The 17,996-nt window shown below is 51.0% G+C and overlaps 1 protein-coding gene across 9 annotated transcripts in view; it reads left to right on the forward strand.

Moving 5' to 3' along the window:
* Positions 1-17,996, forward strand: part of Ank1 (ankyrin 1) — a 186,582-nt gene that overhangs the window by 165,404 nt on the left and 3,182 nt on the right. For 2 of the 9 annotated variants that reach the window (XM_036166317.1, XM_036166320.1), the window contains exons 39-44: positions 3,447-3,833; positions 3,912-3,984; positions 6,302-6,578; positions 11,183-11,266; positions 12,214-12,279; positions 12,557-12,681. In XM_036166317.1, the coding sequence (XP_036022210.1) occupies positions 3,447-3,833; positions 3,912-3,984; positions 6,302-6,578; positions 11,183-11,266; positions 12,214-12,279; positions 12,557-12,655 (986 nt within the window). In that variant the 3' untranslated portion in view covers positions 12,656-12,681. Of the gene's footprint in view, positions 1-2,791; positions 2,909-3,446; positions 3,985-6,301; positions 6,579-7,725; positions 10,556-11,182; positions 11,267-12,213; positions 12,280-12,556; positions 12,682-17,996 lie in introns of those variants that run through there. The other 7 variants (XM_036166319.1, XM_036166321.1, XM_036166316.1 and 4 more) reach the window with 5 other exon arrangements.

A 17,996-nucleotide genomic window follows, 5' to 3' on the forward strand; every position in this document is an offset into this window, starting at 1 on the left:
CGTCGATGAGACAGCAGTTTGCAAGACATTAGATAGGAGGAAGTGAGAGTCAGTGGTCCATGAGACACAAATAAAGAGAATTCTTTGAGGCCCAGATTCAGCGTTAACAGCATTTCTCAGGAAACCCAGGTGGTCTCCCTGGGTTAAGGAGAGGCTGCTGAGGTCATGGAATCCAAAGCAGCTATACTTGCAGAGATAGCAGGCCAGGAAGGAGACCAGAAAGCAGCCAGGCGGTGGTGATTCATGCCTTTAACCCCAGCACTTGGGAGGCAGAGGCAGGTGGATCTCTGTGAGTTCGAGGCCAGCCTGGTCTACAAAGAGAGTTCTAGGACAGCCAGGGCTACACTGAGAAAACCTGTCTCAAAAAAGACAGAGAGAGAGTCAGAACACTAGAGTCCTTTGGAAGGTAACCTACAGGCTTCAGCTGAGTATTGATCAGATATTCCCAATGGCTAGCCTGGCCATTCAGACATTAGTTACAGAAAGAAGGATCATGCTTCAGAAAATGAGAATAAGTAACCTGAGCTTGAGCAATGCATAAGACCTGCCTATGAAATCCTGAAAGCAAAATGCAATGGGATCAAACTGCTTTCCAAATAAACTACTTAACAGGACAGCTACCAGGGATGTGCAGGGCTACAAAAATATCCAGCACTTCAAAGGTCAAATTCACAGTGTCTGGCAGCTAGTTAGAGATGGCCATATCCCAGAAGCAGGAAAATGGAACCAGAAATGGGAAGAAAAAGAGGGCCTGGGACAGACAGACAAAGATGGCAGGACAGTCGGAACAGTTGTGACTGTGTGTTCAACACAGTGTTCCGGGTGACACACAGCAGCAGAGCATTTGCCTAGCTGCACAGTGGCTCAGTCGACAGACACACTCCAAACTGAAATACAGGAAGAAAAGGAAAGATATCAAAACAGCAGTGATCTTTGGGACAATTTCAAAAGTATGTGTGTATGCGTGTGTACATCTATATATGTATGTAGATGTACATATATGTGCTGAAAGTATTCTGAACTTGATGGAAATGATAAATACATTGGTATACTAAGTATCATGAACTCCATATACAGGAAGCATTTTAGCAATTATATTGAGTTATACAATAAGCAAACTGGTTGGAAGTGAACATAGACGGGAACTCAGTACAAGGGAACCAAAATAAGAATGGTAGACTCATGGGAAACAGTATAAGCAAGAAACGGATGAGTTTGAAGTAAAACACCATTGTACTTCAAAGTTAAGCTCTTTCTTTAAAGAGCAGACAGGGCTTGGAGCATGCTCAGCAATGGAACGCTTACCTAGAATATGTGAGACTTGAAATTGCTCCCAATGGTGACAGAGAGGACAGAGGAGAAGGGGGAAAGGGAGGAAGAGGAGGAAGAGGAAAAAGTATTAATAGTAGCAGTGTCTTTAATCCCAGCACTGAAGAGACAGTGGCAGGTAGATCTCTGTGTGTTTAAGGCCAGCCTAGTCTATCTATGTAGCGAGTGCCAGGCCAGCCAGGGCTACATGGTTGAGTCTCTATCTTAGAGGAAGAGGAAGAAGAGGAGGAAGAGGAAAGTTCAAAGCCAATATGAGCTGCATAGCAAGTTGGAAGCCAACCTGGGCTATGTAGTAAGGAGCGGGGGAGCATCCCAGGGAAATGAGCATGCCTGTAATCTCAGCATTCAGGAGGAAGAGGCAGAAAGGGAGCCTCCAGTCTCAACACAGCTTGATTTAGATAGCAAATTTCAAGTCAGCCATGTACCTGATGAGACCCTGTCTCAAAAAAAAAAAAAAAAATAGCAACTAAATTAAAGCAAAAATAAAAATTCTTCCAGATGTGTAAAAGCTGAAAGCATTTACCAGGAGAAAAAGAGAACCTGAATTGAATCTGTATGTGCAGGTGTCTCCGTGTGTGTGTGTGTGTGTGTGTGTGTGTGTGTGTGTGTGTGTGTGTGTGCGCGTGTGCGCGCGTGCGCACGCGCACGCGCCTCCTTTAGGACAGTGCCTGGTATGGAATCAGACATTGGTGAATGTGTTTTGGCTGAGTACGTGGAAGAATAAGGGTGAGTGTAGACAGTGCTGTAGTGCTGTTAGATGCAGAGGCCATGGGAGAGCCAGTGACCAGAGCTGAGAGCAAGGAGGCTAGGCTGAAAAGAATAAGAACGAAGATCTGAGTATGAGCATAAAGGTTTTAGGGATTGTGGGTACTGGGAAGGGGATGGCTGATTGAAGGGTTTGGGCATAAGGCTTGGAGGACTACATAACGGAAGGTCCCTAGAAACAATATAGCCCCACCCTATTACACACACACACACACACACACACACACACACACACACACACACTTTGTTTCCCCCTGGATCTTTCCCTGTAGACACATGCCAGTTCCCTGGCTCCTCAGACACACTGTGCCAGATAGAAAAGCTTGTCTGTAGCTTGGACCTGCTCTCCTGGAAACAAAAGGGACCGCTCTGTGACTCCTGGAAGTGCAAGGGTTGACGCACCTCTGACAGAACACTGATAGCCACCCAACACAAATAAATCCCCTGCATGCAGGCATGTGCCTCAGTCCATTCATAGTCACATCTCAACACCAGGGAGCCGAGGTCCCAGCCACTGTCTAGAGCTTATTTCCAAAGCAAGGAGCAGGTATGGGAGTAGGCTGCAGATTCCAGGCTGTGCTGGGTCCCTGCGGAACCAGAACTGGGTGGATAGCTCAGGGCCTAAGCATGAAGCACCGTGGGCAGGTGTGCTGGACCCATGGTGCCCTCTGACCTTGCGCCATTTTTGACCCCTTAGAACCCTCACCCGTGCCACTGTAGATCATTCAGAGTTTGTGGAACCAAAATGCACCTTGAGGAAAAGTCACTTCATGCCAATCCAGAAGCCTGTTTCCCACTTGACCACCGCACTGAGGTCTGTGGATGTTCAGTGTACCCTGTCAGACCCCTCCAGGGCAGCCTTGTTACTGACCCTGATCCTGGGTGGGCTGCACTCTCCCCCCTCCAAGGTACATTCCTAACAGGACTCGAAAGACTGAGCAAAGAAAGATCATCCTTTACTCCGCCAGCCACGGAGACTGGGGCTTTCATCTGATCGATCAGGACAGATTGGAGCACAAGTCCTTTGGATAAAGCCTTCTTTATCTAGTGCTCAGAGCTGGATAAGAATGAATTTCAATCATGTTTCTTTGCCCTCCAGCAAAGGAGCCCCCTTCTCTACCCTCACCCCCTTGGCTGCCCCCATCCAGCTCAGAGCCTTGTTTCTCTTGCCAGGGTGTCCTGGCATTAGCCACAAGGCCTGAGCTTTGGACTTGGAGCTTGAAAAGCCCCTGCCCTGAATGTGCATGCCTCTCTGTGGCCGTGCCTGTGTGTAAGTGTGTGTGGTCCTGCACGCGAGCGTGTGTGACAAAAATCCGCTTCTGGAGCATGTTGCCCTCTGTCTGCCCTTCCAGGTTACTCCTCGCTGCAGGACGAACTGCTGTCCCCCGCCTCCCTGCACTACGCGCTCCCCTCTCCACTGTGTGCAGACCAGTACTGGACCGAAGTGGCTGTCATAGACGCCATCCCCCTGGCGGCCACGGAGCATGACACCATGCTGGAGATGTCTGACATGCAGGTGTGGTCTGCGGGCCTCACACCCTCCCTGGTCACTGCTGAGGACTCCTCTCTGGAGTGCAGCAAGGCCGAGGACTCTGACGCCACTCAAGAGTGGAAGTTGGAGGGTGCACTCTCAGAGGAACCACAGGGCCCGGAGCTGGGCTCTCAGGACCTGGTGGAGGACGACACAGTGGATTCAGATGCCACAAATGGCCTGGCTGATTTGCTAGGTCAGGAGGAAGGTCAGAGGTCAGAAAAGAAGAGGCAGGAGGTCTCAGGCACAGAGCAGGACACGGAGACTGAGGTGTCTCTTGTTTCAGGCCAGCAGCGAGTTCACGCCCGAATCACAGACTCGCCCACAGTGAGGCAGGTGCTGGACACAAGCCAGGCCAGGTAAGGGCTGGTCTGTGGGTCCCTCCCCATCTTCCTGGGTTTGGGGTCTGAGTATTCCTGGTGCTGGGCACAGGCAGAAGGCTTGGCTACTGCTGCTCACCTGTATTCTAAATGACCCGTGGCAAATACATATGAATGCCCCTGAAGCCACCAACCATCAGTAAAGAGCTGTGACCCACAAAGGCCAGTTTCCCACCAGTTGTGCCCAGCAGGAGAAATGCAGAGAGGATCTGGGACATGTGTGCCTAGGAGATGCATTGATGGACGTGTGGCTACGTCATGGTGCTGGGGCTCAGTGCTTTTGGGTTCCTGACGCCACAGCGTACTCCTATATATCTGGGACACCAAAGCCAGCACTATGCTAAGTGCAGACAAAGGCTCAGAGCTGGCAGAGGGAATGCAGACATGTGGAATGCCCCTTCCTGTACTGGCATAGAGGCTTTCTCCGTTCATGTCACCTTGCTTTGTACGTCCCCCCGGAGTGGCTCATATGGTTCTAGCAGGCAGTACCCACCCAAGGAGCTCAGGATTGGCCAGGCCAGAGAGCAATGGTGTCCTCCTCCTCTTCCCACCGTCCTGAAGCCTCCACCAGCCATCCCTGGGGTCCTCAGTACAGACCATGGAACCGTGGGAGGAAAAATGTTTACAAGAGGACATGGCAAATCATTCATTTCACATCCTAAAGAAGCCCTTTGATTAGTGGGAAGGCATGGATGGACTGAGCTTGTGAGGGTCATGGTGAGATGCCTGTGGTACCTGCGAGGCCACTCACTCAGCAGGCAGCTAGTCAGCACTGTTAGAGCAGGGGGCTCACTGAAGATGAGCTCTGACCCGGTTGTATCATTTCCTGGCTGTGTGACTGGTCAGCCATCCACTGTGGACAGGTACATTTCACTCACTCACTCACTCACTTACCCATATTTACTGAGCATTTACCAGAAGACAGTGAAGAAGGCTGGGCGGTGGTGGCATACATCTTTAATCCCAGCACTTGGGAGGCAGAGGCAGATGGATCTCTGTGAGTTCGAGGCCAGCCCGGTCTATAAAGCAAGTTCCAGGACAGCCAGGGCTGCACAGAGAAACCCTGTCTCAAAAATGAAAAAAGAAAGTAGTAAAGAAAGCAGAGAAATGTCTGCCTGTAGGAATGTTCTAGTGGGGAAACTGATAGGGAACACGATAATGTAAATAAAACCAGAGTTATAGTTGGCCTTTGGAGTCTCCAGGGCTTCAGAATCATGGTTTCTAAACCCATGGCTTCTCCTTCCTATGGAGCAAGTAAATGCCAGCTACACTTAACATGTGCACATATTTCTTGCTGTTCCCTACACAGTGCAGTACAGCAACCATTTACACACCATTTCTGCCCTACTTGGAATTATAAGTAGTCTCTGGGTGACCTAAAGTATGAAAGAGGGTGAGTGTGGATTCCATGTAATCCCATACCATTTCACCTAAGAAACTTGAGCGCCCATGTGTTTCGGTGTCTTGGGGGTCATAGGACCAGTTTCTCTTGGGTATTAAGGGATAACTGTAACTCAAATTGAAATTTTGGTAGCTAGGGAGATGGCTCAGTGTTTAAGAGCTAGCCGTACAAACCTGAGGACCAGAGTTTGACTCCCCTGGAAGCCACATAAATGTTGGGTGTAATTCTAGCCTCTGAAGGTGGAGACCTAGGGATCCTATACCATGATGGCTAGCTAACCTGGCCACATCAGCACACTCTGGGTTTGATTGAGAGAACCTGCCTCAGTGAATAAGGTGGAAAAGCAAGGAAAGATGGCTCAGCATCAATCTCAGGCCTCTAACACGCACGTGCACACACACATGCACAGATGTGAGCACCCATACACACATGGAGCTCACACACATGCATAACACATATGCATGAAAATGGGGGAAATAGGAACTTTAAATGAAAAAGTAAAAATAAACGACAAATTGAAATCTTACTGGATAATTACAAGTACTAAATGGAAAATCAAAGCGGGAAGGCGGAGCACGAAGTGGGTGTGTGTAGAAAGGAAAGTGGTTGGAATTACAGATAAGGTGACAGAGAAGGCCTGAGTGGGTGACAGTCTAGAAGACGTCAAAGAATGAAAGGGTGAGCCACATGTGTGCTAGAGGACAGTGCCCCTCAGAGCACCGTGAGGTAGATTGTAATGTTCCGGAGCATGCATGAGGGGGTAGAGGACACTACCGGCTGTATCCTAGATGAGCCAGGGCCCAGGATATGGGGGGCTGGATCTAAGAGCTGAGACTAAAGGTGAACAGTTGTCCTCTCTCTCCCTGGCCACCTATCACCTGTCCTGGACCCTAGAACACTGGACTGGGATAAACAGGGCTCCATGGTGCCTGATCTTCAAGAAGCTGCACATAGTTCCTGGCAAGAGGAGGTCACACAAGGCCCGCACTCACTCCAGAGAAAGATCACCACCATCCAAGGGCCGGAGTCCAGCACACTTCAGGAATACGAGCAGGTGCTGGTGTCTGCAAGGGAGCGTGTGCAGAGGGGCCCACTTGAGACTGACAGCCCCCAGGCTGGCAAGGAACCAAGCCTGTGGGCATCCAAGAGCACCTTCTCTCAAGAAGTACAGGTGAGAGCACGTCCTTGTTCTTTTCTTTGTTTACTTTTTATTTAGGGTGGGGATGTGTGTGTGTGTGTATGTGTGTGTGTGTGTGTGTGTGTGTGTTTATACACATGATGTAGGGGGAGGCATGTGCACCACATCATATAGAGAGAGGTCAGAAGACAACTTTTTAGAGTCAGTCCTCTCCTCCCATCTTTACTGGTGATTGAACTCAAGTCGCAGGGCTGGTACAGCGCACACCTTTACCTGCTGAGCCACCTCACTGGTCCTTTCTAGCTCAGGCCCTAAGCCAGGCATGTTTCCTGGTGGTGACGGCACTTTCTATCCTTTCATCCTCTTGCCTTCTCTTTTGGAAGGAAAGGGCTGTGTACCAGTTATCATCAGCATCCATCCCACAGCCGCACGGTGTCCCACACTCCCTCCTGCTGTCCACGGGGCTGGACAGCTTGCCCTAGGCCTCGCTCGTCCAGTGGGATGTGAGCGAACTCTGGGTGATGCCATGCCATGGCTTTGGTTTGTTGGCTTGGTTTTGTCTTGTGTTCACGTTTTGGTTTGGAAGCACTGTGTAGCCTGGGGTGCCCCCCCCCCCCCGCTGCCGCCGCCGCCACCACCCAAGTGTTGAGACTGCAGATGTGTACCACAGCTCCTGGCTGTGTCCATCACACTCTAGAAAGAGCCTGGGGCTGAGAGAATTGTGTATTAAGGAGTCCGGCAGCCACGTGGGGAGACCCACTCTCTCGGGTCTGTGTGACCATGCTCCAGCTGCTGGCTTTTCAGGACCTCAGTGTCCCCACTGATGATAGAAAGGGTGAATGGAATACCACCAGCATGCACCTGGCCCTGGACTTCTGTGACTCTAGGTGGCTTCTGGGTTCTGAGGTGGCAAGGTAGCAATAACTCCCTTCTCTCTGACTCCTGTCATTCTGGGACTCTCCCTCCAGACATTCTGTCTCCTCCTCTCCCTCCCTTGACCCCCCTCCCTGTCCCATCTTCTCCTTGACCCCCTCCCTCCCCCACCCTCTCCTTGACCCCCCTCCTTGTCCCACCCTCTCCTTGACCCCCCTCCTTGTCCCACCCTCTCCTTGACCCCCTCCTTGTCCCACCCTCTCCTTGACCCCCTCCTTGTCCCACCCTCTCCTTGACCCCCTCCCTGTCCCACCCTCTCCTTGATTTTTGCTTTTTTCTGTCTTCTCTCCCAACCCCTCTGCACTCTCAGGCCCCACAGCTACACAGTCTTGACCAGTCTTGTTTCATCTACACCAGCAGCCTCATCCTCTCTCCCGACTTACTATTTTGAACAAATGCCAGGCATCTTTTGAACATAGGACTTTTGATTTGTGTGTTCTTGCTGAGTGTGCATCGCCATTCTGGAATGGGTATTTATAGCCTGCACGTGACCTGCGAGCTCTTTTTACACAGTACAGCATCCTCACCCAGCATCACGTTTTCCCGCTTCACCTTCCTTTATTCCTGCCTTTCTTTCCCTTTTCTTCTCCCTGCCAGAGCACCCTTGGGAACTCCAAAGACAGTTTGGTTCTCCCGTGTTTCTGAGATGCTGTCCTGCTATAACCCGCTGCTAGGAATCATAGAGAGTTTGATTTAGAAAGTCTTCCTGCCAAGTATGTGCACTGGTACAGGTTAGGCAGCCAGTCAGTTGCAAACCACAGACCCTGCCCCCAGCACATTCCTTTCCTATCTGCAAGAATGACAGGCAGCTCTGCCCAAATACAAGTGACCGTCACTGGGGCTGCTCCGAATCCCCAGGGGGAAAGTCAAGTGTAGTCTTTCACGCTGCTCCCTCTGCCCCCGTGGAGGAGAGAAGCTGAGGAGCAGAGAGCATCATAGAGATGCTCTCTAGATATAGACTGTGTCTGACCCCTGCCTTATAAGGAGGAAAGCACAGACAAGCAGCTAATGGCTTTCTTCAGGGTCACACAATGAACTGTGAGTACCCAGATCTCTTGGTTCCTAGTCTCACATTCTTGTGGCCAGAGTGAGGGCATAGGGCCATGTGCCCAGCTTAGGAACGGAGATGTCATTGCCTCCATGTTGTGGGAACTACTGGATATTTTTAGGCTGCTCACTTCCATAGATAGCTGAGGGGCCCCAGGGATGATGATGAGCCCATTGAAGGAAATTGTTTTCAAAGCTCTTATCTGCTAGTATTTTCATTAAACCTCTTTGTCATTTGGGATTTGTAGTATGAACCTGAAATGACTATAACTTAACTAATTCTTCGAGACACTGGATGGAAATAGGAAATATCCAAAGTTGAACGTGTGTGTGTGTGTGTGTGTGTGTGTGTGTGTGTGTGTGTGTGTGTGTTAGGATCACCACACAGGGCTTCAGGCATGTTCCACTGCTGTTACATTCCAACATTACTCTCACAGCCCCTAGATTCTTCTGAGCTCAGCTATCATGAAATGTTCTCCTTCAACCTGCAATTTTTGTTGTATGGGGATCTTACATTTCCAAGCATTTTCCTGCCGAAATGAAGCCGTTTGGGATGATGGACATGGGGAATCTCTTTCATTAACTTAACCTTTCCACTTAGACACACTACGGTCACCTCCTTTACCACTGTCCTTCAGGTAAAATGGGAAAACTAAAGATCCTAACTCGATAATGGTGGTTGTGTTAACCTGTGAAACAGGCCGGTGCCTCCAGGGCAGAGCACACTGCAGTAGTGTGTGCCCCGGTTACTCCCAGTGGCTGTGTGTATCAAGCACTGTAGGAGCCACACGGCCTTCTGGAGAGCAGCCAGGAAAACACAGGAATCCCTGTTCCATGAGTGAAGACACGGAGGCCCGGACAAAGGTGACTGACTCTCCCAAGCCCCCACAGGGGCAATCCGGATCATTAGTTTGCTAGGCCCCAAGGCTGTGTTCTTTCTGCTGGGGTGGGCTAGTGCTCTGAGGAGAATGGCCTGATACAGAAGGCGAGATCCTCAGCTGCAGCTGTGACTGAGTGTGTGGGTCAATTCCCGAGCACAAGTGTGCTGGGAGTGGTTCCTCTCCTGTGGCATCTCCACTCCGGCCTGAGAAGAGCCTTTGAGATGGGCCCTTAAATAAGTGCTAATCCCACGCTGAAGGCCTTCAGGACTCACAGGAATGACAGACCAGCTTCCCAGTGGCCCAGGACCTTTTCGCTTGACAGAATCTGAACAAATTGCTCACCTTTAGGGGTGTTTTTAAATGAATGCTTAACTTTCCTGGGTATTCGCTGGTCCAGACCCCATTGCCATCATTCCCATCACTGCAACAGCTGCCCATGGAGTCGCAAAAATAGCCACGTTCTTGGGATGTCATGTTTTATGGAGTCCCTGAATGAGAAAGTTGCCTTCTGGCTCCCATAGGCAAGCCTGATTTCCCTCTCTACGGTGACTCTGACATGTGCTTCTGAGTCCATGACACAACACCTGCTTCCTCACTTCATCCCAGTTGGACAGCAGCAGCTGGCTTGTGAGCTAAAATTATAGAAGGCTGACGTCCTCTGGGGTGTGAGGAGAGAGCCCAGGCTGTTTGGCAGGAAGGACACTTGGGTCATGTTGTCCCAGCTAAGAGAGTCACTTGGGAGAGATTATTTGGTCTCCTGTTTAGAATAAGGGATAAAGAGCAAAAAGAGGCAGAGACAGAGCAGAAGGGGTTACTGGGGGCCTCAGGAGTCCAAGAGGAGAATGAGAAATTGGATCTCCACAGCAGCTGGGCCCCTGGTGTCCCTGGTCCCTGGGGGGCCAGGCTGGTGAGGAGAGAGAGGAGAGAAGGATGTGGACCTTCATCACCCAGCTCCTGGTCACTCTGGTATTGCTGGGCTTCTTCCTAGTCAGCTGTCAGAATGTGATGCACATTGTCAAGGGCTCCCTGTGTTTTGTGCTGAAGCACATTCACAAGGAGCTGGACAAGGAGCTGGGGGAGAGCGAGGGCCTGAGTGACGACGAGGAAACCATCTCCACCAGAGTGGTCCGCCGACGGGTCTTCCTGAAGGTAACCCCAGGCAAATGGTAGGCTAGGGGGCTGGACCCAGGGTGGCGGAGGAACGTCTGAGGGGATTCTCTGGTGCATGCATAGGGTGAAGCTGAGAGAATACCAGCTCAAGCCAGGAGATACAACATGCAAAGGAGACCAGGAAGACCTCTCTTTGCATTGTGTGCTGGGAGCCATAGCTGCATGTGGTACCTGCTCAGAATCACCCCAGTACCCAGCATTGAGTAGTAGAGAAGCTTAGCTCTGGGGCTCAGGATGCCTGATCTCATTCCATTGGTATAGCCAACTTTGGGACTCAAGTCACCTCCAGGGCAGGGCTTTTCTGTGGCATTCTCTCCCATACTTCTCTCGAGGGGGCCTTTGGGAACTTGCATAATCGCCCTGTATACAATGGTCAAGCACACAAAGGTCTCGAGAACTCTGGCCCCAGTCTGTCTCAGGGCTCACGGCCCCCCAGGGTGCTGTGGCACTGTGGGAGCCCTTGTTTGTCTAAGGCTGTCTGCTGAGCTTTGGGCGTCACTGGACCCGGCTGTTGCTATCACCACGGCTCTTTTATTTCTTCCACTTCTGCACTTATTTGAGAACCCCCACTCACCCATCTGGGTCTCTCTCATCTTCTCATTCCAGGGGGATGAGCTTCAGAATATTCCAGGGGAGCAGGTGACGGAGGAACAATTCACAGACGAACAGGGCAACATTGTCACCAAGAAGGTGAGTGTGGAGTCTCTAAATTGGGGAGAAGCTGGTGGGATTCAAAGCTGAAAGGCAGAGGAACTCGATACACACTTCTTGCCGCTGCCCTAACGGGGAGAGGGGCGGGGAGGGGGGTCAGGCTGTGGCCACCACCCCAGTGATTCGTGGTAACTCAGGAGAGCTGAGACCTGTGGGTCCTCTACAGTCGGGACACTGAGGAGGGTCTTAAAACCTCAACGCTTAACTCAGCATGAACAGTCCCAGCTGCCCTGTTCCAGAAAGATCAGTTCCCACGAAACATACAGCTCTAGTCCTGTGAAGGTGGGCCCTGAGGTGAGCTATTGGAGAACAGGAAACTGTTCCCAAGACCTCCTTTAGCAAAAAGGGAGTAGGAACTCATCAAACTAACAGTATACATCCATCAGCATGATAGGTTCGCGTTACCTGGCAAGCATTGCCCCATAAGGCAAAGGAAGAAAGCAGGAGAGGGAGCATTTATGTTTCACGAGGGCTGCCGTTCCTAGGGGGCCACGGCCCCTATCTGTCCTTGCCCCTCCCTAAGGGCCTGAGCCATGATGTTTGTTCATCTCCCATCCTGGATAACTGAATACGGAGCAGGTAAGTGGAGCAGACACGGAGAGGAAAAGGTTGCCTCTGTCCTTAGGCACTGGAGAGGGATGATAGTCAGCACAAACTTCTATTCTGAGAAGCAGAATGGGATGCTGAAGTGCCATAGCTCACGGCCAAGCCAATGGTCAATGAAACCTGCCCACAGTACTCGCCAAATGCAAGCTCCCCTGACATTCCCCATAAAGGACCGCAGAGAAAGGCTGCTTCTTGGCCCCTGATGGACAAGGGACAAGGGGCCATTGCTTCTCCTCCTGATGTCACCGCTGGGGCCTTGTTCTTCTCGGATTTTGTCCTGATGGTTTGCCCAGCCCTCCTTCTCTTCCTCTCTTTCCCAGATCATTCGCAAAGTCGTCCGGCAGGTAGATTCCTCCGGTGCCATCGACACCCCGCAGCACGAGGAGGTGATTGTTGAGGGGCCCCTGGCGGAGCCTGGGGAGCTGGAAGATGATATTGAGTCCTTTATGAGACTTACTAAGGTACTGAGGCGCCGCAGGGCCCTGGAGGCCGCGGCAGGTCGCCTCTCCTCTGCTCCTGCACATGCTGCCCTGTGGTGACCTTTCCGGGACGGCGTTCCCACCTCCTTCTCGGTCCCTTTTCTTCTTCTGCCTGTTTTTTTTTTTTTTCATCTGCCTATGTGATTCCTACTTTCTGTCTCTGGTGCTGTCTGTCTGTCTCCAGGTGGAGCTAAGAGGGAGTGGACCGCAGCCGGACCTCCTAGAGGGCAGGAAAGGGGCTCAAATAGTGAAGCGGGCCAGCCTGAAAAGGGGCAAACAGTGACCTCTCCTCCAGTAGCCCCTCGGGAGGTAATGGCGGCCCGGCTTTCTCGTCCTTCCCGGCATGGCCCTCGGTGAAGTCGCTGCTTGCTTCTCCCCACCCCATTCCTTGCGCTAGCACAGTTCAGAGCCACACCCCGACTCTCAGATTCCCTCTCCCCAAACTAGTGTCTGCCTCTGCCCTACCCCCCCCCCCCCATTTCTCTTCAAGCAGATGCATTCCCTTTGCCACAGCTCTGCTGGCGAGTACACACATTCAGGGCCCTGGTTTTATTTTGCTTGTTATATTTTCTTTTGTCTTTTTTTTGGCCGTGTTAGGGATGGAGCCCCCAAGCCTCACGGATTCTAGGTATGGATTCTGCCTCTGAGTCACACCTTCAACCCCTATACAACTTATTTTTAAACAGGGGTCTCTCTATATAGCCCTGGTTGTCCTGGAATTTGCTGTGTAGCCCAGGCTGGCCTCGAACTCACAGAGGTCCAATTGCCTCTGTGCTGGGATTAAAGACATGTGCCACCACACCTAGCTGTCCCTGTATAGTTTTAAAATAGTGCTTTGAAGTGTGAAAAAAAAAAATTGTTCTGTGGATCTTGGTATTCCTCTTAGAAACCAAGCAGCGGGCTCTAAAGTTGGTGGCTAGGATGCTGCAGAACACAGGGACATTGTCAGACCTATGATGTCTCACTATGTGTGGCCAGAAAATATGCCAGGCCTAAACCCTAAGCCCGGCTAGAGTCTAACCTACCATAGCTTCAATTCCCTTCTCTTCTGTGAACAAGGCTGCCCCCTTGATGTCTAAGAAGGAGCTAAGTCAACAGGTCCAAGGGTGGGCGATATCTTCTCTGAAAGTCAGGAGGGCCTTCATTGCTAAGGGCTCCACTAGTGTGTGACAGGGATGTGCCAGGGCGGCGGGCCAAGGAGGGGTGGGGCCAGGGTATGCGGTGAAGCTCTCCAGCAGGCTGCAGCGTGAGAGTTTTGGCAGCCAGCTCTGACCTAACCCTCCCTGAGGGGTCCTGTACTGAGCTGCCCCGAGGTCCTTCCTTGTGCTCAGCTCGGGGCAGTTCAGTACAGGACGCATCGGGGTGGGAGACAGCAGGAAGCAAGGAAGCGTCACAGCCCCCTCCCCCTATGGCCAGCACCTACTGGGTTATTGCCCCCCCCCCCCCCGAACTCTCAGGGCCCAGCTCCAGAGCCAAGCAGCAAGCAGTCACTGGTTTTATGTATTCTGCAAAGAGCAGGGCCCACACTGCCTCCTGGGCCAGCAGAAGTGCTGACTGGGTGCTTCCCAACATATCTCTCAGCACTTGGGTAAAAACGAGGATTGGCAGAGCTGATGGGAGAGTAAAATTAGCCCTGACTCCTCAGCAGCTTTAAGGAGGTCACAGCATTAACCCTGGCACTGCCGGGAGGGTCCTGCCTGACGGTTGGCTTAGCTCTCATGTGCGCTTCTGTTTGACCAGGATTTGTCAAAAGGGCAGGAGGAAGTAGAATGTTTTCATTAATCTGCCGTCGCTGATCTGCAAAGACGTTACGATGCCACACACACACACACACACACACACGGGGGGGGGGGGGGGGAGATTAGATTACCCACCAGACCTCACGAGCTTAGGAGTCAAGAATTCTGGGAAGCCTGGTTCTGAGACAGTGCTGAGCCCTCTGCCAACAAAAGGCAAAGGGAGGAACGTGCCCAGGGTGGTAACACAGAAGTGAGTGGGGCGCCAGGCTCCTGCCAGGTCCAGGAGGGTAGAAGGGCAGCAGCAGCGGGAATGCTCCATCCTCGGCAGGAAGCTCCTACCACGGTCTGGCCCCACCTCACGGCCAGTCCGGCCAGTCCTCACTGTTCCTCTTCTGATTTCCCTACTTGCTAAAAGTTACTCGAAATCCGAAGGCAGTGCTGGGTGCTCCTGTGCTCAGTCCTTCACAGACCCACAGAGAAGGGTGACCCCTGAGTGAACGGCATGCCTATTCCCCAGCTCCGCCTTGTTCCAGTTTTATACTGTCCTTATTTTTTTTTATCTGTCTACTGCCACAGTGCGTTTTCGGGCTCTTGGGTGGTTATCTCACTGTTTTTGTTGAAGTTCTGTCTATCCAGGGAAGATGAGTTTTTTAAAGCTTCCCGAGGGCTCTGGCGTTAGTGGAGATGAGGTCAGTGTGAGTGAATGACCCATACACCTGCAATCTGGCATCCTCAAACAGAAAGACACATACAACATTCGATATGCATATGGTGATATAGTCATTCAAACAGAAAGACACACACAACATTCAATATGCATATAGTGATATAGTCATTCATACAGAAAGACACACACAACATTTCATGTGCACATGGTGATAGAGTCATTGGTTGAGGAAAATGTGACCAGAGACTGACAAGAACATAGCCTTGTGCTTCCCTCAGTAGTCCCTGTTCACACTTTATATGTTCCTACTGTTCATCCCATGTTCCTACTTTATAAACCAGAGCTATTGTGAATAACAGGAAACATCTTATTTGTTTCCAAGCATGAAAGCTAGCCTTGGGATCTAGAGTTGAGGCCTAGCTCCCCCTGTTCCCACATTGTATGACCTTAAGTCACTCACACCCCCAACTTCCTACTCCTCAAGGAAAGATGGAAATAGTCTCTTCTGAAAATGTGTTATATATCAATAAAAAACACGTGCAGAACTGGGTGTGGCTCAGTAGTAGAGCACATGCTCAGCATGCCAGAGACCCCCCAGGTTTCAGTCACAGCACGGGTGTGGCGGATGCACAAATAATTAACTATGAGAGGTGTTGTGTCGTGAGGAGAAAATAAAGGCGTATGTACTGTGGCATTCAATTAGTGGCAGATTTTATTTGTATTGTGACTCAGGGCAAGTCAATTGACCTTCCTTAGCCTCAACGTTTCTGTCCACGCATAGCAATAATGCCAGTTTTTTCCTTGTAGAGCTGCTGTGTGGTAACACATGTGCTTATTTTAGGAAAAGGGCTTTACAAAGTGACAGCTCAACAATTTCAACCTTTCTCAGGGTGTCATCCACATTCCCTCCTAAAGCATTCTGGGGTCTTAAGACCCAGACTCCTGGGCTGGGACATAGCTTAGGAATAGAAGCTAGCTAGCCTGTAAGAGTTTCCGTTCTCTGCTGCAGGATGATTATTATGCATATTGCAAGTTGAGTCGTTACGACTGATTTTGGCCCTTCTCTTTAAACTTCTCTCAATCAAATAGCCTGGTTATAAGTATCCAATCTAAAGAGTGGCTGAAATGGAGGATAGTGAACTTGTTTCGAGAGGTCTTGTTTAGAGTCCCACCCACTGGGAGGACTCTGCAGCTTGGTGAACAGTGGATTGCTGAGCCTTGTTCTGATGCTTACCTGTTGCTCCCTGCGTTGGAAAGGCTGAGAGACTGAAGAGGCGGGCTGAAGGAGTGGAACGTTAGTTAAGGCTCAGGGCACATGGCAGCAGGTGGCAGGGTGTCTACCGCGCCTAAGTGTTAGGGTGCCAGGACCGTTGGGAAGACTGGCACACAGACACTGATGCAGCCTTGGAAGGGCACCAGTTCTTGATACCCTCTGCATGTGCATGGCTGCACCCTCCAGGACTCTCCCAAGTGCCGAGGGAGGAAATGGCCAGTGCCTCTCCGTGTCTTCTTTTATGGACTACTTTCCATGCATGGTTTCAAGACTTAGCCTAGCTTGGACAATCGAATATTTTAATACATCCGACCTGTGTCGATGGGAGGAAGTAGGGAGGCATGCTTGGTTTTGCTTCGTTTCAACCTGGAATCTGTTCTCATATCCAGCCACTTCAAGGTCGTCAGAGTGAGAGGTAAAAGGGGATGGTAAGAGTCATGACATCGGTGTGGGGGCAGGTACCACAGCAGAGAGAAAAGAGATCCTGGCCACTGGGGCACTCCGAGCACACTGGAGGGGCTGTTTCCCATGCTTTGGAAGGATGGGCCTACAGCCTGAAGGCTCATGTCACCTCACCCCTGCTCCACCAGCTGCTCCTGTCTCCATTCTGCTTGAGTCTCAGTTTACCCAGAAACAAATTGGGTGTCCACTCCAAAAGGATCTCTAAGACTTGATCTTTCTCCTCTGCTTGGAACCTGGCAGTAAAGCAGGTGGGAAATCATAGCCTGTGTGTCTAGAACGTCAGCTCTCACGGTGTCTCTCATTTGAGGAATGCTTAGCTCCAGGGTAGGCATTGTAGGGAATGTGAAGAAGGGGCTCCCACTCAAGTGCTCACTAACCAGCCAGAGCAGCCACACAGCTGGTTAGAAGAAAACACTACTTAGGCAGCCACGCTTCTCAAGAGCCAGGTACTCACAAGCCCAGGGTGCTCCCTGCCCAGAGTGCTCCACGGACCTGTCATTAGTGCATCCACACATTGCAGTGATCTAATGTGGCAGGTCCTGCTGCTGCTCCCATCTGACAGCAGAGGAAACTGAGTTGAGCAGCTAAGTAAGTTGACCACAGTGGAGCAGCCGCAACGACAGAAGCAGGATTAAACCGGAACAGTCTAGCTTCAGAATTCCTGCTCTTGACCTTGGCACTCTACAGCGTCTCCTCTTAACGAATGGATAGTGGTGGGTAGAGACAACCTGAAGTGCTGGGGGACAAGTCTGAAGCAGGACAGAAGTTGAGGAGGGGAGATGACAGCCTGGAGGGGAGAGCTGTGGCCTAAAGCAGAGAGAAGGGCCATGTGAGCCCTCAGTCTAGAAATGGGATTGAAGGAAAAGGCAGCCTTCCCAGAAGGGGCAGAATCTCACTTTTCAAGTGGCAGCTCTCTTCCGCCCAGCAAAAGTGCTTGGCTTTTAGTTTTCATAGTTCAGGGCAAGGCATTTGGCACTCCCGTCCCTCCCCTGGGGAACCATCTAGGGATGAGTCGTGATGGTCATGCCCAGTATACCTCCCCAGCTCTGTCACCTACAGAGCCCAGGACAGCTCCATGTCTGGGAACAGCTCTGCCTCAGAATGGCTTCCAACCTTTGTGCCACTCCCCAGAACACCATCAACTCTTGGCCAAGCCTGGTGGATCACACCTGTCACCCCCACACTCAGGATGCTGAGACTGGATGATTGCCATGAGGTCAAGGCCAGTCTGTGATAAATAATGAGTTAGGAGCGAGCCTGGATTAAAGAATGGGTCCCTGTCTCAAAAAAAAAAAAAAAAAAGAAAGAAAGAAAGAAAGAAAGAAAGAGAAAAAAAGAAAAGAAAAGAAAAATAAAGAAATGTCCTTCTCTTCTTCACCAGCTCCTAGGTCCCTATAGATAGAACATTTAGAAGACATGAAGTTATCTGGGCATGATGGCATCTGCCTGAAATCCCAGCACCTGGGATGCAGAGGCATCCTGG

The sequence above is a fragment of the Onychomys torridus genome, chromosome 17 (assembly GCF_903995425.1).
Source record: "Onychomys torridus chromosome 17, mOncTor1.1, whole genome shotgun sequence".
In the NCBI taxonomy this organism is placed as follows: Eukaryota; Metazoa; Chordata; class Mammalia; order Rodentia; family Cricetidae; genus Onychomys; species Onychomys torridus.